At 40.0% G+C, this 23,030-nt stretch overlaps 2 protein-coding genes across 2 annotated transcripts; both read right to left on the reverse strand.

Annotated features, from left to right (window-relative positions):
- Positions 1–897: 897 nt before the first annotated feature.
- LOC146714416 (tripartite motif-containing protein 16-like) lies at positions 898–5,903 on the reverse strand. The gene is made up of 8 exons (XM_085450896.1): positions 5,825–5,903; positions 5,249–5,526; positions 3,733–4,107; positions 3,540–3,635; positions 3,029–3,262; positions 2,316–2,478; positions 2,158–2,217; positions 898–2,060 (listed from the first exon to the last, which is right to left on the reverse strand). The coding sequence occupies exons 2-8, from the start codon at positions 5,486–5,488 to the stop codon at positions 1,534–1,536; spliced, it is 1,695 nt and encodes a 564-aa protein (XP_085307022.1). The 5' UTR covers positions 5,489–5,526; positions 5,825–5,903; the 3' UTR covers positions 898–1,533.
- Positions 5,904–11,973: 6,070 nt separating this feature from the next.
- LOC146714417 (protein mono-ADP-ribosyltransferase PARP14-like) lies at positions 11,974–19,944 on the reverse strand. Its single transcript, XM_085450897.1, has 7 exons — positions 19,806–19,944; positions 18,969–19,102; positions 17,662–18,801; positions 17,337–17,573; positions 17,017–17,238; positions 16,589–16,652; positions 11,974–13,195 (listed from the first exon to the last, which is right to left on the reverse strand). The coding sequence occupies exons 3-7, from the start codon at positions 18,676–18,678 to the stop codon at positions 12,141–12,143; spliced, it is 2,595 nt and encodes an 864-aa protein (XP_085307023.1). The 5' UTR covers positions 18,679–18,801; positions 18,969–19,102; positions 19,806–19,944; the 3' UTR covers positions 11,974–12,140.
- Between the last annotated feature and the right edge of the window lie 3,086 nt (positions 19,945–23,030).

Raw genomic sequence — 23,030 nt, forward strand, 5'->3', positions numbered from 1 at the left:
ACCAAACAACAGCGCACGCCCAATGATGAATTTACAACAGTGATAACTCCTTTTTAGTAACTCAGTCTACAAGACGTTAGAAAGCTCACAGTAAACATCTTAAAACGAGTTTTCCTCTTCCAAGTCTTGTTTTTTTTTTTTTTAATAAATGCCTCCGCCTCTGTAATTAGTGATTTTGCTTATGAACACTTTGGAATACTCATTGTTCACAAGAGCCATTACCAATATTAGACTAACAGCAGGCTACTAAAAAGACACGGACAGAGGTAAACGTGGCAGGTTTTACATAATAACATGGCACATGTCAAAATAGATTACACTGCAGATGTCAACATGTTTGAAAAACAATAATGGTCTCGCTTTATAAAAAACTATTTTCAATACATGTGACTTTGAGTTCAATTCAAATCTAGCCTTGGGACATGTCTTTGTACTCATGTACTAGGCGTACTCCTGCCTTTGTCAGTAGAAGATTATACATTGCTGAAAAGTGACGTGTGATTTTTTTATGACTTATATCTTTGCTTATTTTGACCGACTAGTCAAGAGGATTAACAACAGGCGTTGCATAAAAGAAGTGACCTGCTTTGAAAGTATCTTGCAATGACTGTTTGCACCTACATGGTAACCAATACAGTTCTTTTTGGACTCTTAAAATATCTAACTGCTTTTTACACTTACTGACAGCCTCGAGACCAGATCTCTTTTGAAGAAGACATTTTTAATATAACATGACACTTTACTTGGGAGTATATGAAGTCACTTTGTCAAAACTGCAGCTTCTAACTTGTGATAGGAACATACTTTCGCTCAAAAAGACTGGATATCATTAATGAGAGACACATTTGACAGATCATGGACAAACAAGTCATTCACAACAGTTTAAATATTGGCAATCTTTATTTATTGATTTTTAGCACAACCTCAGATAAACAGGAAAGGAATCCTATGAAAGCAGTCTAAAAACAGTTAAATTAAAAATACAGGACCATTAATTTGACAAACCTTTGAGAAATGAGTGCAGTACCTTTGGAAAAGTGTCACAAAAGCCACACTAACCTTTATCCTGCTTTCCCATCTTCTAGACTTTGGTCATAGTTCAATACAGCATCAATGTAGCTATAGCTGACTGCAAAACTGACTTCATCTGAACCCATTCATCATTAGTACAATAAGCCCTGTGCGCAGTATGTTGTCAACTTTATTCCCCCCCCCCAGAAATTAAAGAAGTAAAATGGAAAGAAAACAATGAAGTACATGCAAGTGAAAAAGTCCATTTAAACTCAATTTAAAAAAAAAAAAAAAAAAAAAAAACAAACAACTGTTAAGCATAGATTAATTAGAGCGGAAAAAAAACCTTATAATTTCAATGTCCTTTGTCACAGTGGAGCACCTGGGTCACCTTTCAACAGCCAAACAGTGCGAGTCATTCAGCAAATAAGTGTCAAGTTCAATGTGCTCACAGGTTTCTTCACTGCTTATTTTAGGTCTTGAAAGACATTAGTCAACATGGTAGAGGTGAAAAAGTTGGCATCACAACTTCTTCACTTCTGCATAACAGCCAGAGCTTCCTTCCTTCAGCTCAAGGCCAGGATAGAGAGGCTGAGTAAATACTGTGCGCACTTTGTGAAGCAGAGTCATGGTGTCAGAGATGCTGTAAAACGACAGAGTACCTGACCTGTAATCCAGGTACACTCCAATCTGAGAGGTACGAGGACCTGACACCGCCTTGGCTACTGAGTCATGTCTGAAAGTATATCCGTTTGCAGAGCACTCCAAACACCAGGACTTGTCATTCTTCCCAAATTCTGAGTCGAATGATGTCCGGCTGATGTTTTTGTAAGACGCTGCCACTGACCAGGCGCCACCACTCCAACTGACCTCCCAATAGCACCGCCCTGTTAAACCCTCTTTGCACAGCACCTGCTTCACACCTCCAAACCTGTCCAAGTGAGATAAATGAAAATGCTCATAGCAGCCACTCGTCACTCGTTTTGATTGCCGTGAAATGACAAAGTATTTGTTGGCCGAGTTGGGATCCAGTGTTAGAGGACAGTGATCTGATGGACAAGCAAACCAGGAATATCATCAGCCTTCTAGTATTTATTAAGTGATTACTTCATTTATATAATGATCTGCCTTAACGGTTTTACTTACAGCGCAATAACTCTCCCCTGGTCTTTGGCACAGGTGGCAGCACAACATCTGTAACAGACACTAACAGGGAAAAGAAATATATATAAAAATAGAAAACAGAGGAACTGTATTCAACTATTTAATATTTCCTTCAGGCACCTTTACATATATATGCGCACCTGTAGCAGAGATCTCAGGCCATGTGGTCTGCTGAAGGTTTTTCATGTCATCTGTCAGGTCAGACACATAGTCAGTCACCGTTTTCATCGAATGTTTAGGACGAATAACAGCGCCTCTTGGCAGGTCTGGCGATTCACATGAGATTGAGAGAGACTTGAAGATCTAGAGGAAAAAATGACAAGTCAGAACAGAAAAAGCATATTAACTGCATGTTACATGGAACATTCTGTTTCCATTCATTAAAACAATTCCAGGGACATGACACTTCCTAATGGGAAGTGTCATGTCCCTGCTGCCAAGGTGAGAGTGTTTTTAGAAGTCTTTCTAGCATTGTTCTCTGGGAGTTTTAACTGAAAACTACTTGATCTAGGTGCTTCAAATCTGGGGTGGGGGCGTCTCCTGCACTATGGCTCTGCAAATTAACAGATTTGGAGGCCTGCAGAAACTGCCATGTTGCAGATAGGAACCTGACATGTTTATCTTTCCGTATATAAAGGCACACAATATTCCCAAAGTCCAAATCAGGCAGCTGGTTTCACAGATAATATAGCCAAAATATGGAAACATGGGTGTAATATTCTCTAGCACATTTTACTAATACTTGTGTCTTGCAGCTATAGATGCTTGATTGATTCTGAATTGAAATAATAAAATGTGTACGAGGTGAAAATTATAAAAAGAAAGACTGGTTGGTCTAGAACACAACTTTTACCTGAATGAAATGAATATGGTCAGCTGTGTGAGAAACCTGCTCCACATCAGCATCTCTTCTCCTCAGCGTGGCTATCTCCTCCTTCAGCTGCATCTGCAGATCTTCTGCCTCAGCTATTGCAGTTTTCCTCCGAGCTTCAATCAACTCCTTCATTAAAGCACGTCGTTTTTGGATGGAGGAGATCAGCTCGTCAAAGAGCCTGTCATTGGACTTCACAGCAGTCTGACACCAAATCTGTTTATATATAATGTATAAAGAAGGTTCAATTTACAATAGATGCACAACATAGCAGAAAGTTTTCTAGATTCACTTTGCTCCTGGCAAAAACATATGAACATAAAATAAATTCAAACAAACGTAACCAGTGTATTAAATACACCAAAATGCAGGAATACGTGTTGCAATTACAGACCGTCATGCTTATCAGCTCTCACTGCCAGATGTCAGAACCTGTACAAAAGACACTGCTGTGGTCAGAGCAGAAACATGTTTTCCAGTCTTATTTCCACACCTCAAAGTCCTTCACAGCTTGGACCAGCTCATTCAGCTCCTCTTGTCTCTCCTGGAATCTCCGCTTGACTGCACTCTGGATCTCACCAAGTTTTACCTGTAAGAAGCAACCACGAATGTGTCATTGTGAATATTTCAGTCACAGGAGTCAAATTCAACCACTCGCCAGATTTACATTGGCTTTTTGTCTCTACCTGTTTATCAGCTCTTTCTGCTGCAGCTGACACTGTTGAGTGGCGCCTGTGATCGTCCAAGGTGCACAAATAGCAGATACACCTTCGATCAGTCTTACAGTAAACCTCCATCAGCTTGTTGTGCTTTGCACATATTTTTTCCTTAAGTGGCACTGTAGCAGACACCAGCTGGTGAAGCTTCAGCACAGGAAAACTGTGGTGAGGCTCAAGATGAGCAGGACAGTACGATGCCAAGCAGGTCAGGCAAGACATGCTGGCTTTGTTTCTTTTGGTCCCACAACAGAAATCACAGGCAATGTCTGTTGGTCCTGCAGGAGCAAGAGGAGAAGCTGGACGGGCCTGTTGGGTTACTGTCCTCTTCAGCTTCTCTACAACCTACAGTGATCAAATAAAAGCGGTCAAAGGTTTTGCACGACAAACAGAATCGAAACTATAGAAAAATGTGTTATTTATTTTAAGACAGCACTATCATTTAGATAGTGCTGTCTTTGCTTAGGCTGCTGCCCCCGCGACCCGGCCCCGGACAAAGCGGATGAAGATGGACTATCATTTAGAAAGCATGTGCTATGATGATAATATAATTCATTTAAATATTTTAGGGGTAACAAGAGCAGACAATGCAAACACCCACAAGAAAATCTAATGACATGCCAAAGAAAATATAAAATTATGATTACTGGACACTTTATGAGGTGCATCTGTTCATCTGCTCGTTTCAACACAAATATCTAATTAACTAAACACATGGCAGCAACTCGCTGCGTTTAGGCATGTAGACATGGTCAAGATCACCTGCTGAACTTCAAACTGAGCAGATGATCTGCAACAGCCACTTCCACAGCAAGGAACACACAACTCAGGACAGAATTCACACACGCTCACTAAAATTAGACTACTGAAGAAGATTGTCGCTGGTTCTGAAGAACACATTTCTCCTGCAACTTTGGCATGAACAATATAAGAGCATGGATCCATCCTGCTTTGCATCAGTTCCGGTTTGTGTTAGAATGCTGTAGAGGCGATATCCTCTAGCACACTTTGCCTCCCCCAGTCCAAACACCACAGTCTACCAAAGTATTGTTGCCTACCATGTCCATCCTTTTATGACCGCAGCATGTCATCTACTGATGGCTATTTCCAGCAGGCTAACACACCATCTCAAAGCTCAAATCATCTCAAACGGTTTCTTAAACATAACAATGAGTTCACTGTACTCACTTATACTTATACCAGCTGCCCTTCCTGACTCAACCCAAAGGGATGTGTCTCAGACTAGAATCAAACCAAGCAAACCACCACACCATTAATGAAAATCTGTTTATAAATGTTGTAAATGAAAACAAACTAGAAATTGGATAACGATAATATCAGAAAGAATAATTTAGAAAAAGAAAAATATTTCTCATTAAGTATTTCTCTGAGCTCCGAGTATCTGAACTTTAGTTAACTTGCTACGTTTTATTGTCATTTTATTTATTTTTATTTATTTTCAAAAGCAGCACCGTGGATGCATCACCTCAGCCAGCATGTTGTTCCTCCCGAGGACAGGCCTTGGACTGAAGGCCTCCCTACACTGAGGACAGCTGTACGTTCCCTTCTCCTTTTCCTGGTCCCAGCATCCCTCGATACAGCTTCTGCAGTAAGTGTGTCCACACTGGATGGTGACGGGATCTTTGAGCAGGTCCAGACATACCGAGCAGTAAAACTGATTCGGCTCTAACTCGACGCCACACTGCGGCTGCCACTTCTCTGCCATTTGGATGAAACCCACGTGAAGAACACTTCTCGTTTTCTCTGAAAAAGCGGAGGTTTAAAATCTTAGCGTTTCCGATTCATCATTACTGTACAATTTATATACTGTGGGAGTTACGAACTAGCAGATGCCACCGATAAACTGCAGATTACGAAAACTTGTACAGAAAATAAAAATACCAGGCTCGGCAACAGACCACGTGAACTGGACGGACACTCAACATTTAACAAGGAGACAAATTGGGTTGCAGAACCAGTCACATATTTTTTTTTCCCCTGGTGGCCCTAAGCCTCTTCAGTACATGCTCTACTAATACACTATCTGTAATATGAGACCCACCAAATCAAAAGCGCAGTCCATTGACAGGAACCGCAAATAGTCGCACCTTATCTAAGAAACACTGTAATCAATTCACCTGTGAGCCAAGCGCGGCAAACAATCCGGGGTCTCAACACTGATTGGTGCTACGTGTCATGCGTAACAAGGGTGGAGGTGGCGCAGCAGCATCGGACCACAAAGAAGTTGGTCCGCAAAGCTGGGCGTACTAACCAAAACAAAAGTCGATACAGACGTATTAAAACGCTCTTCTTCTTCTTCAGTCGAGTTTAACGGCAGCTTGTATCCAAAACTGTTGCATTACTGCCATCTTATTAAAACACTCCTCCGAAGTGCGGGGCTAAATACCCAGGTCACGTGACTACGACTAAACGAGGTAATGGGTACCTGCTGCTTCGACGCATGCCAGAGACATTTGGGGTGGTCTCCGCAATTGTTTAATTATTTATTTGATACTACCGCTTCTATTTATTACACATGCTCGAAAGAAAACACCATCTCTCTCATTATTATTTTTGCTGTGGATTGTAAAGAGCCTTAAAAACAGCTGGAAATCTGTGTGGTTATGTCATCAAACACGCAGACTTTTCTCTGTATGTTTTACTTTATAAATTGATTTATTGTGAGCAACACGAATGTTGCTGAAGCACATTGATCACCACAGTCACATCCTGCTGTCTGCAACGGTCTCAATACCTTCTCTCTTGTTTGTGCAGGGATTTCTCCAAAACGTGCTGATCATAAGTATTGTGCAGGGATTGTCTCTGTTTCACAGAAATCTTTCAAACTTCTACTATATTTACAAAAACAAACAAAAAACAAGGTTATTTAGTTTAATTGTAACATTTAATGATTAGTGTCTACATTTTTTACAAAAAATAAAATAAAACTGCGGAATAACACGTATATGTCAAACAGCTAACATAACATCAAAACATTTAATAAAAATGACTTGACACAAAATCTGTTCAGACGAACAACAAGTAGATCACACGTCCTTTGCTGCCTGTTGAGATGAGCCATCTCAGTAAATTCAATCAAGAGTTGAAGAGTTTTCTTAAGTAGAAATGTTGTTTCTCATGTAGCATCAATGGTGAACTTTCTTGATCTCATCTGTTTGTTTAGCAGCTGGCTCGTATCTTCTGGATCATTTTTGTAGCTTGCAGTCACTTTAACTGAAGATCTAATTTGTAGACTTTTAGAAGTTATCCTGCTTTGTCTACATTGTGGCTGAATGTCAGGTAGTTCTGTAATCTACCAACTTACATGCTGTTTGCTTGCTCTGCAAAACAGATTAAAATGTAATTACTTTAGAGGTGGATGCAACTATTCAATAACTGATAGGGAAGACAAAGAAAGTGTGTTTATAGGACACAATTCATACGCAAATGGAATTTCTTGAGTTTTACCTTAAAGGAAATGACCAATGTAATTGTGAATAAGCAATCAAAAAAAGTGGGGAGTGCTGAGAAGCTACAGCTGGACAGAAGGAGAGTGAAATTGCTTCCTCACAAAGTTTTGTTGATTATTGTTTATAGATTTCTTTCCAGTGATATGAGGTCTAGCAGGTGTGTAGGGGAGACCGGGGATAGTTGTAACATTTTTGACATTTCTGTCTGTAAATTGGAGCTCTTTTAAGGTAGTGGATTCAAAATGTAATGCAAAGTATTTACATGTCTCTGCTATTAAATAGTGCAGCTATTTTCTCTGCAGCACAATTACCCATTGCATAGTATGGTCTCAAACACGAAGAGTGAAATGTTATAATTAACCCCATAGTCTGGGTTAGTTGTAACATATCCTGGGGTGAAATGTAACACAATGAAATAAGGGTACTGACAAAACATTAACATGTAATCTTTGTTTATTCAACACATGAATGCACTTACATCCATTTATGTAGCTACGTGTGTGTGTGTGACAGAATGCAGAAATCTAACTTTTGAACATATTCCAACCCCCCAAAAAAGACAAATTATGGAATTTTCTGCAACTGAATATTTCATTCATTTTGGTTGGTTTTCCTTGAGTTTGGCCTCATTGGCTCAGTGGGCATTATAACCTACAACTCTTGCACCAATTTTGAACATAACAATGAAGCTGAAAAAATGTAGTTGTTCACCAGCATCGCAATTCCATTACTTTTTATCATGGCTTACCTTGGTGTGGTTTGCAAAGTGCTTCAGAAAGATGAGGAAATCTGTTTCGTGCACCCATCCTGATTTATTTCCACTACCAGTACTTCCTACTGGTCCATCTCTGACACAGTGGTCTGCATAATGTATGTGTGGGAACACAAACAGTGGAGGAATTGTGTTGCCAATGGCATTAACCGCATATACAAAAGCGACCAGTGAACCTCTCTCTGCTGATGTCGTTGCCCCAACTTGTTTAATATAAGTTAAAGTAATAGTATGGTAAGTTGTAACATCTGCATTATTGTTACAACTGACCCAGACTCCTATAGCCATGAACTAGCTAACATTACAGCCAACGGCTAAAACATTAGCACTAAAGACCTACACAGAATATATCCCCATAGACATACAAATAACATAATTCAAGTTTGATGAGTTTAACTGCAAAGCAGATAATGCTATTAGAAATTGAAATAAAGTAGAAAAACTTACTTTTTGGCATACAAATTACTTTTTTTCATGTTAAATTGTCTGTGTTTGACGAAATGTGCTGATTTTTCACATGTGATAGCAGAACTGAATTGGGCATGCACAGGATGAGTCACATCATTTGAAACTTAGCCCTGATTGGAGAAATTGGAAGTGTTACAACTATCCCCGGTCTCCCTACTCAAACTTATTTCAGAGGTATTTTGATCATTCTTTTGTTAGGAAGCAGAAGTTCTTCCAAGGTTTTCTGTAACTAATGGAGTCAGTGTAATGACATGACTACACATGCACACAGTGCACTGACAGTATGTGTAGGAAATCACAGTATTGTAGGGTGGCACAGTAAATATGCAAACTCGCATATAGAATAGAATAGAATAGAATAGCCTTTATTGTCATTGTACAGAGTACAACGAAATTGGAGTGCCACTCCCTTGGTGCAAGTTTCAATAATAAATATAAATGTAAAATATAAAAAGTACAAAAAAAACAATCGTAAGTACTCAAACAATAGTATGTACAATATATACAGGATAGCAGCATTAATATAATGACAGTATGAATAGCAGCATAATATAATGACAGTGACGGTATGGAATAGGTTCAATTGTTTTTGTGCTTATTTACTACGGTGATAGCTCTGGGAAAGAAGCTATCCCTGAATCTGTTTGTCCTGGTTTTATGTGACCTGTACCGTCGGCCTGACGGTAATAGTTCAAACAGTTGGTTGCTGGGGTGAGAGTGGTCCTTGATGATATTGCCAGCTCTGCTGAGGTACCGAGAGTTTGCAGTGACCTCCAGGCTGGGCAGAGAGCAGCCAGTGATCTTCTGGGCTGTGTTTTAGAACAACATGACAGTTTTAGAACAACAAAGCAATATTCTAAATGTTCATATACAACTATGGAGCACTGCACTACCATAGGCAGAGAAATACATTCAAATCCATATTTGTTTTATTCTGGAACAATCACTGCTAAGTAATAATGATTACTTAAAAAAATATATATCTTTTTTATAAACAGGAGTGTGTTCTTGTTCGGACATTTCACTAGACTGCATTGGTTAGCTTGTCTAGTCAATTGTAGTATGTGTAAACTATGATGTTTTCATTTGCAGTAGCAGACTTAAGTTCACCTAGCACTCACATATCAACACTTATAGTTGTCTCTGTCCCCGTTGCTTTATTGGGAAGGTTTCTAGGTTTTGGATAGGCAATGGACTCATTCAATCAGGGGTAGGGGAACTCCAGGCATCAAGGGCCGGTGTCCTGCAGGTTTTAGATGTGTCCTTGATCCAACACAGCTGATTTAAATGGATAAATTACCTCCTCAACATGTTTTTGATTTCTCTGGATGCCTGGTAAAAAACTGATCATTTGTTTCAGGTGTGTTGACCCAAGGTGACATCTAAAACCTGCATGACATCAGCCCTTTGGGCCTGGAGTCTCCCACCCCTGATTTACATGAACAAACTGGAGTCTATTAGATGCTCAAATGAAGCTTTCTGAAGCATTGAAGCTTGTGTTAAAAACGCTTCATACTAGCTTTTCAACACATTCCTCTCTGGTGACATCTGGTGGCCAAAATTATGAAGAACAGCTTGAATCTACAAATTAAAGTGTAGTGCTTCATTATGACTGCCCATTCTACAGAGTTCACTGTTCTGTCTGATATTGGGCCTACACGTTTGTTGCTTTGAATATGTATGTTTTTTGGGTGAAATAATTATGTCTATTTGCTTAATAGATAAATTTGATCAATAAGCTTCCCTTATTTAAACATGTGCCATGGTGTGGTCTTTCTTTGCTTGTGACTTTTTGATGTTGGTAAATACAATAAATGAAAAACACATTAATATACATATAATAATGTACAACACATTATGGTACTTATACAATTAATCACTGGACAGCTGGACAGGTATGTTTGTAAATAATATTATTAAAAATAAAATAAACACAATCAAAACAAAGACAAACAACAAGAATAAAAAGCTGGCAAACACACCCGATTGAGGAAAATCAACTCAAAATACTCCCACACAGAACCTCCCCTCTTCCTTGCTGGCTCAGTATCGCTCAATAGAATGATCAGTAGTTTGTTGTCACTCACTATCAAAGCACTCCACAAATCCCGCGAATGATCCACTTCCTTATAAACCATCGAATCAGCTACGTTCTAAATGTCACTGATCACATGACTCTGGCCAAACAAATCAAACCTTGACACAGTGCTTCTGAAGCAGTGTGGTTTTTGACACACGTGCTGGAGCGTCAGCTTTAAGTGGGCCATCATTAGATATAATTATTAGCTTTGAATTAGGTATTGTAAGCATATCTTAGAGCCACGATTAAACATAAGTTTTATCATTACTCTAAGGGAGGGAGAGAGAGAGAGAGAGAGAGAGAGAGGCCATTATTCAGGCCATCTTAAACTTGACAATGTGACTTTGTAGTCTAAGTAAGAAAGTGTATGGAAGGTTTTGGGATGATTTTTGCAGCTGTTCCTCTCTTTGGAAACAGCAATTACACATTTATGTAGAAATGGGTTATCAGACGGGACTTTGTTTTGTATGTAACATGAGATAACTTGAGATGCAGATAGAAATCCAGATGAGCCCCATGAACGCTCAGTCACAGCTCTCTCATACTGAAGGATATCACCCTGGGTTTAGTTCCCCCACCACTGTTATAGAGGTTCATTTGATAGTTGGGGTTTTCTCTGTGCTATTGTCTGATCTTTACTTTTCAAAGGATTTTGAGGACACGGTTACTGTGATTTGGTACTATATAAATGAAACTAAAAATTGAATTGAAATATGGGCCATATGACCAAACAACTGCACATGCTGTTAATGATAAATTCAGAACAGTACTGGGGACACTTTTCTAGTAAAATGGAACTCTGAATATCTCATTTGTGACAGTGAACGTTATAAAGCTTCCATTGCTTGAGCCACAGCAATAATACTAAGGGTAAAGCTCTAACCTTTTTCCATGCCACACCTAGTGGGATGTTATTACACTTAAGTTATGACTAATATAGGTGTGTGCTTGGCCTCACCTATATTTACATGAAATAACAAATAGCCTGTCTGGTGTGTACTTCCTCGAACTTACACAGTTTGCAAAGCACTATCATGCGAATTTGTGATAGAAATTAAACTTGATTGTAAACAAAAAAAGGCAAACCACACTTCATTTAAACATTTTATTCACCTTAAAGCTGTGGAAGGTTGCATTATGCTGCAACATGAGTGCTCAAGTAAAACCCCAGTTATAGTTAATAAACACCAACAGATTCTGGCCCTAAAGTAGCAAATGAGTTGCTTTAAAAAAAGGATGGGGTGTCAGAGTAACGTGAAAAAAGACAAGAGTTCCAGTCCGGCACTGGCAAAGTTACATCCTTCCAGTAACTGAAACACAATTGCTTTTTGCCAGGGAAAGATAGCCGTTGTCCTCCACTGATGGCACTATTGCTGTTTGTGAGCCCCTCCAAATATCTTTCCTCCAGATGAACCCGCCTAAATGACGGAAACCGCTGAATAAACCTTTAATAGTCCCAAAAACCTCCAAATAAAAACAAATTTATGTACTGCCTCCTAAATATGTGAACATTATATGTAATGTAACATTATCAAGAGGTAATTAAATAATCAAATGTTCACATAAATATCTGCTTATTAAGAAAATCTTACAAAAATTCAGTAAAAGCTTTTCTTTTTTTTTGGACAGCCTTATATGTTCTCTGTACAGCTTCTAAAGGTGACTCTGCATCCTTAGCGGCTTCATTTCCAGTGATGCCTCCCATTACACCTCCTGCTACTGCTGCTGCCAAACCTACTGTCCCACCAGCTACTAGTGCTGTTTTTCCTACTGTTGCAGCAGCAGACACACATGCTAACATTTCTGTGACACTCATCTTCACAGATTTCACAGCAAATTCACACAATGTTACTACACCAAATAAAGCACCGAGCAAAGCTCCTGTTGCAATCCCTGTCGTTTGGATCAGAAACCTCTTAAACACACTAGTTTTAGCCTGGTTTCTGATCTCTTCTGGGGTTTTATCTGGCATTGAGTGTCTAATATGCTCTACCCGTTTCTGTATTGCCGTCTCCACATGTTGCAGCATTTTATTTGTGTAGTAACCTCCGTTTTTTTCCACCACCATTTTTTCTATTGTTTTCAGCAACTCCTCCAGCTGGAACTGGTTGCTCCTGTAGTTGTTTGGCTGGTTGTTGTTCCAGTGTTCGTTATCAAAGACGTGACACCGACCATCACACTTTGACACCAGAGCACTCAGATTTTTGTTCTGACTGACAAAATCTTCAATTTTCATATTTTTGTCGAGCTGGTCACCGTGAGTGAAAACAACTACAGCATATTTTAGAGCTTCATCTGAGAAAGACTGATGTATCTTAGTGACGACAGCCTGCTCGTGCTCTGTGAATTTGCCCACTTGAAGCACAAGGAGAAAAGCATGAGGCCCAGGAGCACACTCTGTCATACAGCTCATTATCTCAGGCTTCAGATCTTCCTCAGACCTTCCTGTGTCAAAGAAACCAGGGGTGTCAATCAGAGTGATGCTTCTTCCACTGACTGTTTTGGTTTCTGTTTGGCATTTCATTGTTCCAGAGTTTGGAGAGTCATAAGTGGCAAAGAGCTCCTCTCCAAGAATGTTGTTACCCAGGTGACTTTTCCCAGATCCAGTTTTTCCCAGCAGGACCAACCTCATCGTTGTTGAATCTAGAGGAGAACAATGACTCTGTTAAGTACATTTGTTTCTTACTTTTTTCTCCCTTCTTAAAAAGGTGTTTTGCTTATGGTTTGAAGTTTGAAACAGGATGCAATAGATACTGAACCGTTTTAGTCAGATACAGAATCAATATTAAATGATAAGATGAGAACACTGGTCCACTAAGGAAATTTGCTAGGTCAAGCCAGTGATTGGTAAGGTTAATGCAATCATTTACAAATTGGCTCTTTGATGATGTTTTTTTCCAAATGCTCTATTAGATGTCACAATTTACTATTCATGTTTTAATGTAGTCCCTTTAAAAAAAAAAAATATATATATATATATATATATATATATATATATATATATATATATATATATTAGGGGTGCAACGATATTCGTATCGATATTGAACCGTTCGATACAGTGCTTTCGGTTCGGTACGCATATGTATCGAACAATACAACATTTGTAATTTATTTCATCAACTTTCCTTCTGACAATGCTGTCTGTGTTGAGCGCTCAGTGAATCTGCGTTCGACTACTCCGCCTAGGCTGCACTGTCGAGCGCAGATCCACTGAGCGCTCAACACAGACAGCATAGTCAGAAGGAAGAGCGCAGGGCAAGCTAGCAAGACAGAAGTTAAGCTCTCCTTGCAACATGGACCTCCCCCACCCTCATTCAGATCTGGCGTTTGGAATTATTTTGGTTTTCATGTGACGTATGACCCTGAAGGTAAGCGAGTCATGGACTAAAGTAAAACAGTATGTTGGATGTGCCATGCAATGCTCAATTACATGGGTGGGAACTAGTGTGTTAGCGCAGTTAGCTCGTTAACGTGTTGGCCGTCCAGCCCCATGCACGGGGCGATCGGTGGTAGCTCGTTAACGGAGATTTGCCGTGTTGTGGCGTTAAGGTCATTTCAACGAGATTAACCTGAAAGCACTAGTGGGAACACAACGAATATGACTGCACATTTACACCGACATCATCCTAGTGCAAAGACAAAAACAACAAGCATGCTACTAACTTTAGCCGAGTCATTTAGACAGCTGTTAGCACATGATTCTCCTTAATTATGCTGCTGAGAATATAGCCCAGAAGAAGCGGATAGTATAGCTTTTATTTTGGAAAGAGACATTTCTCTGTAATAAACTCTCTTTTAGAAAACAGGAAATACTTTGTATCAATAGGTAACTTCACATCTGAGCAGACAAGTATCACATGTGGAGTTCCCCAAAGTTCCATCTTGGGACCCCTTCTATTTAACATCTACATGCTCCCACTGGCACAGATTATAAACAACAACAAAATAAACTACCACAGCTATGCAGATGACACACAAATATATATCACAATGTCACCAGGAGACCGAGGCCCTGTACAGGCTCTTGGTAAATGCATTGAGGAAATCAATGACTGGTTGTGCCACAATTTTCTCCAGCTAAACAAAAACAAAACTGAGGTAATAGTCTTTGGCGCCAAAGAAAAACGATTACAGGTCACCAGAGAACTTCAATCTATACATCTAAAAACCACAAACCAGGCGAGAAATTTGGGTGTAGTGATGGATGCAGACCTAAACTTAGAAAAACACATTAAGACAATAACAAAGTCAGCTTACTATCACCTCAAGAATATATCAAGGATAAAAGATCTGATGTCTCAACAGGACCTGGAAAAACTAGTCCATGCATTCATCTTTAGTAGGCTTGATTACTGTAACAGCATCTTTACAGGTCTACCTAAAAAATCAGTCAGACAACTACAGCTCATTCAGAACTCTGCTGCTCGAGTCCTCACTAAGACCAAAAAAGTGGACCACATCAGTCCAGCTCTGAGGTCTTTACACTGGCTGCCTGTCCGTCAGAGGATAGACTTTAAAGTTCTGATGCTGGCCTATAAAGCTCTGAATGGTTTAGGACCAAAATACATCAATGACCTCCTGACCCAGTATGAACCATCCAGATCCCTCAGGTCATCTGGATCCGGTCTTTTATCAGTTCCCAGAGTCAGAACCAGACACGGAGAAGCTGCATTCAGCTTTTATGCTCCTTATATCTGGAACAAACTCCCAGAAAGCCTCAGATCAGCTGAAACACTCAGTTTATTTAAATCCAGGTTGAAGACTCACCTGTTCTCAGCTGCATTTGAATAAAGCACCAAATCCACACTTTAAGCTTAAATTTCAAAACTTACATTTAACTACTGATTTTATCTACTGTTCTGATTTTATCTGTTTTGATTTTATATACTGTTGTTTGTTTGTTTGTTTGTTTGTTAATTAGTTAGTTAGTTTATTTGCTTGTTTTAATCAATTTTAAATCATGCTTTTTATTTGTTCTTGTTTCTAATGTCTCTGTAAAGCACTTTGAATCACCTTGTTGTTGAATTGTGCTATACAAATAAACTTGTCTTGCCTTGCCTTTTCCAAAGATGAGTGATTCCTCAATCAGATACAGGGCTTGCAATATCGCTAGCCCGACGTCCTGGGGCTACCAAAATCTATCTCTTCCCTGCCCGTCGGGCTATTGTAGGAAGGAAAAATATATGTCAATGCTTTTACATTCTTTCAGAAATGTAGCTGGGTAATTATGTCATTGGCATCGGTGAGCCACTGTCAATATGTGACATATTGAAATCGCGTTTGAATTTGCGCTTGTTTTTTTGCTTTCACTTTGCAATCGTGCGAACGGTGTATAGAGAGCGACAGCACTGATCTGTGAGTGATGATAATTTGTGCACCAATTCCTCTGACATCGTCTTATTAATCGTTAGCTTACTATGCAAACATGACAAGTGAAATCTCCCGCAGCTTAAACATGTGAGAGGTTGATCACGCAGAGAATCGCTGAGCTTATGTGAGTGCGTGTGTAAAAGCAGCAGGATATATATTTTAGTTCTGCTGAGCCAAATAAGACAGGTCAGGGTGAAGAAGTGACAGCCAAAGAAAAGCTTACCACAAAACGGAGAAGTTATAACAAATCAGACTATAAGGCAAAAAGAAAGTGCAGCTTTATGGTTTCATGGACAAAAGAATTTCTGTGGCTGCAATATGACGAGCTAAATAACCAGGGCTGCACATAAGTGGTCTGCAGGTGCGCATTCGCTGTCAAAATAAAAAACACGCACAAGGGTTAGGGTTAAATTTAAAAACTGTACTTTTGAGTTAAAATATATATTTATAATTTTAATAAATGACAAATTAAAAAGGCATGAACATTTTTTTTGTATTGAAAAAATATCGAACCATGACACCAAAGTATCGAACCGAACCGAACCGTGAATTTTGTTTATCGTTGCACCCCTAATATATATATATATATATATATATATACATATATATATATATATATAAGCACTGTCGGGATTATTATCTGTGGATATTTTCTACACCAACCTTGATCTTGGTCTTTATGGTGAACACCTTCAGTGAATTTGTTTTTTTGGACTGAGCCAAATGTCTGCAAAGGCAACAAATTATTACATTAGTAAGAGTTCCTTTATATATTCATTAGATGCAGAGGAAACAAAACGTGATTGGTGAATTATTGATACACATTATGTTCGCAAGTAGGAGCATAAATTAAGTTTTGTAAAGCCCAGTTGCCGTTCGAAAAAAATAAATGCTACACCAAAATTTGGTGTCAGAAAAGAATGATATTGGCAAACAAGATGACTTTTAATACTGTCACATATATATCCCATTGTACCACATGAATTTCTGTTGTGGTGTTTTACAATTTCATTTTTTCTAAGCACAACAAAATCAATATCAGACTTTAGTGTTGGTGGTAATTTTTAAAGAAAAAAGTGCTTTGTCATTACCTGATCTGACTCGTCATCGTGGTGAATGACAATGTGGATCAGGAGTGGTGTGATGCCCACTCGTTCCTCTTCAAATACATGAACTTCCTTCTTTAAAGCCCTCACCACCTCACTGACAGGAAACTGCAGTGCCATCCCAGCACCGAGGACGGGAAGAGCGACAGATCTGAATCCTTTCTTCTCACAAGAAGATAGGATTGTGTTGATGCCCATTCGAAGAACCTATAACACATAAGAATACTGGATTAAGACAAATGGCTTCATTAAAAAATGTCCTCACAAACAGACAGAATAATAAAATCCCTCCTTTACTATCTCACCTGGACTGCAACTCCGTCTGGGTCACCATCCCAGGGAACAAGATTGAGGAAGAAGACTGCATTAGACTGAAGTCCAGGTAAGCCCTCCAGCAGTACTGAGTCACCAGGCATTGTTTCATCTTCCTCTTCCTTTCTAAACCTTGTGGTCAGCTGTGGTCCAGCTACTTCAAACAAAGCATTTCCAACACGGGTAGAGAGAGGATCATGGCCAACCATAGGAGACACCAAAGCATCCACCTAGGAGAAGAGCAGGAGATTTGGTGGGCTTAGAAAATGTGTTTTATTGCAAGGTGTTGTTTATTTTAATTACAGCAACATTTCTCACCTGTTGGCTCTCAATCGATCCCTGAATAACCTCCATGTGGACTCTGCCTCCAGGAGCTCTGGCAGTGGCTCCTCTTGCTGTATCTTCATCAGGTGTATCTATCCCTTGGAGAAGCCTGTCACATGCTTCCTGCATGGCCCTCACCGCCTCCTCTCTGTTATCAATCAGGATGATTTTCCTCAAACTTCGACCTCCCACACTGCCAAAGTCCTTCACAGCAGCAACAGTTGCCTCAGTGCACACAGTGAGAGTAACCCCAGACACACCTGAGCTGATACAAGGAATGGCTATGGACTGAAACTCCATTATTTCTGAAAACTTTAAAGCACAATGCACAGTTTTCTCCAGTAACATCTTATCTCTGTCACTTGCTTTTCCACCTACAGGCCCAACTGCATGAAGCAGTTTCTTGCACTTTAAGTTACCCCCTGTGGTCACTACTGTTTCTCCTATGGGAATTTTCCCCAAACACTTCACTAATTCATCACTCTCTCTCTGTATTTCAGGACCACCAGCTCGACTCAGTGCAGCAGCAACACCTGCAGAGTGCTCCAAGTCCTGATTGGCTGCATTTACCAGAGCATCAGCGTGTTGCTTGGTGATGTCACCCTGACACACAAACACCTGGAGCCCATCACAAAGGCTGTAGCTAGCAATGGTTGTGCTTTCCTCTCTTAAACTCAGAGATGCCATATCGTCACGTAAACTTGAAGGTTGCTCAATGTCTAACAACCTGGCATGAACCAGAGACAGTTCTCCAACAACAACAGCCATCCCAGACTCATCTGTGTACACCTTCACCTCACCTGCAGTCTGACAAGAGCTGCTGGACTGAACCAAAGCTTCAACTTTGTCAGGGTTGACCTCATAATGGCAAAAGTAGCCACCAAAGAGAGCGTCTACCTCAGCTTTCCAATCACTAACTTCATCTGCAGCACCAGGTTGAGCGAGCCTCCTGACTAAAACTCTCCCCTCCTCACAGTAAAGATCAGCAGAGCAGGCTAAACAGGCAAGCATGTTCTCAAGTTCTTGCTGAGCATGTGGACATTCTTTCAGGTAACGAAGGAGATAATTATCAACGTGTAGTTCATACTCTTCATCGCTTGGTGGAAGAGACGAGGCGGGAATGTTCTCAGGAGTCTGTGATTGGGAAGAAATGCAAATGAGAGGAGGTATCAATCTGTAGCAAAGCTGATACATCATAATAATACTGAAGTAAGAGGTTACGTCAATGTTTTTATCATATGGACAATGTTAATTCCATATGAAGCCATAAAACTTTGATTAAACTTATTTGTGAAATTTACCTCTGCTGGAGTGGAAGTAGGGGTGATGAAATGAGAGGTGTCGTCACTTTCCAGACTTTCTCGGACTGTGATCACCAAACGATGATCTCCAAGCTCCAAAACATGCTCTGATCTCTGAAGGACTCGCTGTTGATCTGTAAACAGATATCTCGAGTTACAGACTGAATTTTTTATGTGACCCATTTTCCTTTTAAGTTTATTTTTGCCTTCTTTTTATTCTTTCTCCTGATATCCAATAAATGCCTATAACAAACTAAAATTTAATTGTAAAAGTACATACCAAATGCAGGAAAGACAATATTTTCCTGACTCTACATAAATTATAGTCGCTTGCTGAGCTGATTGGAAAGTCCACTTCTGCTTTAAGGTCTTTAAGGTCTGTGCAGCTGACTTTACTTCCTCTTCTACTAAACATTCAAACAGCAAATGAAATTAAAACTGTATTTGTATTTGTTTACACTGCAGTAATCTGGTCATCCCATCTATGCAATGGCCTATTCACAGACAAAAGTTCAAAAGTGGTGGTGGTACATTGTACGCTGCTTCTGTAATGTAATGTATAGCTTGAACTTGACATTATGACAACAACTGACCACCAAATGTTTTGTAGCATTAGCAATTTTCACTTTCGAGACAAACTGTCAATTCACAATTCCTCTATATGTATATGTAATACATACATATATATATATACATATATATATACATATATATGTACACATATATACACATATATATGTATATATATACACATACATATATATACACATATATATATACATATATATATATATATATATTTCCCCAACAGCTGACACCTATGTATGATAAACCTACCCTTTTTATTTTTGAAAGCCACACTGTAGACATTTTTGTCCACTCTCGTCACTGGTCCGCACTCTCCTCCACCTGATCTGCGTCGAATGCTGAAATATTTTTGTAATCTTGTTAGATGTTCTTCTTTAAGACAGTGACACTCTAAGAAAACCGAGTGCTGGTAAAGATCACCCATCATCCCGCTATAACTCAACTATACACAAGCAGCAATTTGTAAGAGCTCAGCAGGGGCGGATCTAGAGAGGTGGCATAGGGTGGCATGTGCCACCCTGAAGTGATCTCTTGCCACCCCTAGTGCCACCCTAGTTTGTAATATAACATTGTTTATCAAAATGAGATTGCATTAACACTTTGAGCCTAGCTACAGTTAGCACTGAAAATAAATTCCAAAACTGAATATATTGCATAGTGTTACCCTGAAGCGCCTTGAGGCGACTTTTGTTGTGATTTGGTTCTATATAAATAAAATTGAATTGAATTGAATACCCCCCTCCACCACTAACAAATGGTTCAGCCCATAGTGTGGACCAGCTTTATTTCCTGTTTTCAGTAGCAACCAATGCCTATGATTGTCCCAGAGCACATTTGAATCAACACAATGGACATTACACACACACACACACAAATATGTATATACGTATATATGTATGAGAGAGAGAGAGAGAGAGAGATGTTGTGTTGAGCTCTTGAATAAAACTCCCGCTCAAGCGATAACGTGGAGCAACAACAATCTTTCTTTAATACAGCTTACTCTTGTGCTGTTTTACATGCCACACACTTCCCGTTGAGTGGGTAAGTACTGCCACCTAGTGGCGTATGATGTACATCAATATAGATTACACCACATCCCCCTTACTGAAGTTAGGCTGGTACATTCTTTTGCTCTTCAAACAAAACATAACTGCGTAATATTTTTTTTCAATACAGACATACCCCAGCATTTCAGGAAACATAAACTCTTACACTCTTAACACAAGTTAAACCTTCTTGTCCTTTTAAACATGCTATTCTCAAAAACAAAACTTAGCATTTCGAAATACAACTTTTCCCTTTCCAAACAATTAGCTTCACAGATCAAGTCTTTTTGGTTTAATCACTTCCCTACCAGACCGGGTTCTAACCACACCTGGTGTATGGGGTGCGCTTGGCTCAGAAACGGTCTCTATAGGGGTGGACAGGATCTGTTTTGCTTCGGTTTGAGTCTCTGTGGGATCGGCACAAGATGACTGCGGTTCCTTCTGAGGGCCCGGTGGCGCCTGTGTCCGGCAGCCTTGCCTCTGTCAGTGCGCCCCAGGGCAGCTGTGGCTACAATGTAGCTTGCTATCACCAGTGTGTGAATGTGTGTGTGAATGGGTGAATGACTGAATGTAGTGTAAAGCGCTTTGGGGTCCTATGGACTAGAAAAGCGCTATACAAATGCAGGCCATTTACCATTTACCATTGTCCCTTGGGGTCCACTGATGATGTACGATCGTGGAGTTGGGTGGACTGATGTCACTGTGCCTTGTGCTTTTGCATCCGTGATCCAGACTGGTTGCCCTGGCAACAATTTATCCAATACTCTTGTTCTATGTCTTTTGTTAAAACATTCAGTTTGTCTCAGCCTTTTCTCTCTCTCAGAACGACAAATCTGCTGAAAATCAGGCAAACATGGCTCTAAGGTTTCAGGAAGCATTGGTAAAGTAGTACGAAGCCTGCGCCCCATGAGAAGTTGAGCCGGGCTGTAGCCATTCGCCAGTGCTGTTGTTCTGTATGCCAGCAATGGCTTGTATGGATCGCTGGCTTTCTTGAGGAGATTTTTGATGGTCTGGACACCCCTCTCCGCCTCGCCGTTGCTCTGCGGGTACCTGGGACTAGAGCAGGGCGATATGGCCAAAAACGTTTATCACGATATATATTTGAAAATTTGCGATAACGATATAACTGACAATATAATTGATGCGAGACAAAATACAACTCCACACCATTACTAGCGCAAAAAGACAACCTTCCATTTATTTTCACTTAAACAAGAAGCTGGTTTTTATGTACATTAAAGCTTTATAAAAATTTAACAGTGCAAATGCAAATTCCTTGCTGAAAGTTTAACCAAAAGGCATTTCCAGTAGAAATGGGCTGACATATCCTGAGCATAACCATGTATAATATCCACTGAAGTTAAAAAGAGGTGCTTTGTACGGAGCCCCCCAGGGGACATGGGAGAAAAAAAAATTAGGGAGGAAAAAAAAAAAAAATTAGGGAGGAAAAAAAAAAAATTAAGACGGACTTTTGTGAGATCTCGCAAAAGTATTGCGAGCGCTCGCAAAAGTATTGCAAGATCTCGCAATAAGTATTGCAAGCGCTCGCAAAAGTTTTAGCCGCATTCTTCGGAGGCCGCCAGCTCGAAGCCGACCGGGAGGTCGAGGCACGATGTGCCGGGAAAGCGGTGTTCCTCCCGGCTGTAGTAGGTCTCGACCGCCCATTAGCTTCGAGCTAGTGGCCGCCAGCTCGAAGCCAACCGGGAGGTCGAGGCACGATGTGCCGGGAAAGCGGTGTTCCTCCCGGCTGTAGTAGGTCTCGACCTCCCGTTAGCTTCGAGCTAGTGGGTGTCAGATCTCCAAAAACGTCAGAGCTCTTTTGCAAATATGTGATGTCTTGTAAACCGAGCAGGTATCTGACGTTTACACAACTACATTCACGCCTCAAAATATCTTAAAAGTGTATTTTGTGACCCAGAAAGAGTAATATTACAACTAAGTAGCTGCCGCCATTGTTGGAGTTTTGCGAGATCTCGCAATACTTTTTGCGAGATCTCGATTTTTTTTTTTTCCTCCGTAATTTTTTTTTCTCCCATGTCCCCTGGGGGGCTCCGTAGCTTTGCAACATTAAACTGCAGTGTGCAGTACGTATTTTTTGGACCATAAAGTGCACAGGATTATAAGGCACATTAAGCGAAACAAAGCAGTCAGATAAATTAAACTTTATTAAACTCATTCTTCTTGCTTCCTCCACTTCTGTACCATTGATCAATTAATGTTGAATTCTCTGGCAGCTGCTCTATTCCCATGTTGTTGCAGTATATTAATGACTAACCTCGTATTGTGGATGGATTATCTCAGTTGTTCTCCTGACTGAGGTTTGGTCCGTTTACAACATCCTGCCATGCGATTGCATTTGTCTCTAACTATCAGGAACCTTAACATTAATTTTTATAAGTGGAAAAGTGTTAGTATTCGTCCTCCAGCT

Source organism: Copadichromis virginalis, linkage group LG3 (genome assembly GCF_057382275.1).
Source record: "Copadichromis virginalis isolate Kocher_CV1m ecotype Utaka linkage group LG3, C_Virginalis_male_GT1.1, whole genome shotgun sequence".
Classification (NCBI taxonomy): Eukaryota; Metazoa; Chordata; class Actinopteri; order Cichliformes; family Cichlidae; genus Copadichromis; species Copadichromis virginalis.

Excerpts from the sequence above, each read along its gene's own strand:
- LOC146714416 (XM_085450896.1), bottom strand. The coding sequence starts at position 5,488 with ATGGCAGAGAAGTGGCAGCCGCAGTGTGGCGTCGAGTTAGAGCCGAAT. Across the intron at positions 4,108-5,248 it reads GGAACAACATGCTGGCTGAG|GTTGTAGAGAAGCTGAAGAG; the intron begins GTGATGCATCCA and ends TGATCACTGTAG. Across the intron at positions 3,636-3,732 it reads CAGAAAGAGCTGATAAACAG|GTAAAACTTGGTGAGATCCA; the intron begins GTAGAGACAAAA and ends TGCTTCTTACAG.
- LOC146714417 (XM_085450897.1), bottom strand. The coding sequence starts at position 18,678 with ATGCTTGCCTGTTTAGCCTGCTCTGCTGATCTTTACTGTGAGGAGGGG. Across the intron at positions 17,239-17,336 it reads CAGACGGAGTTGCAGTCCAG|GTTCTTCGAATGGGCATCAA; the intron begins GTGAGATAGTAA and ends TATGTGTTATAG. Across the intron at positions 16,653-17,016 it reads ACGATGACGAGTCAGATCAG|ACATTTGGCTCAGTCCAAAA; the intron begins GTAATGACAAAG and ends TTGCCTTTGCAG.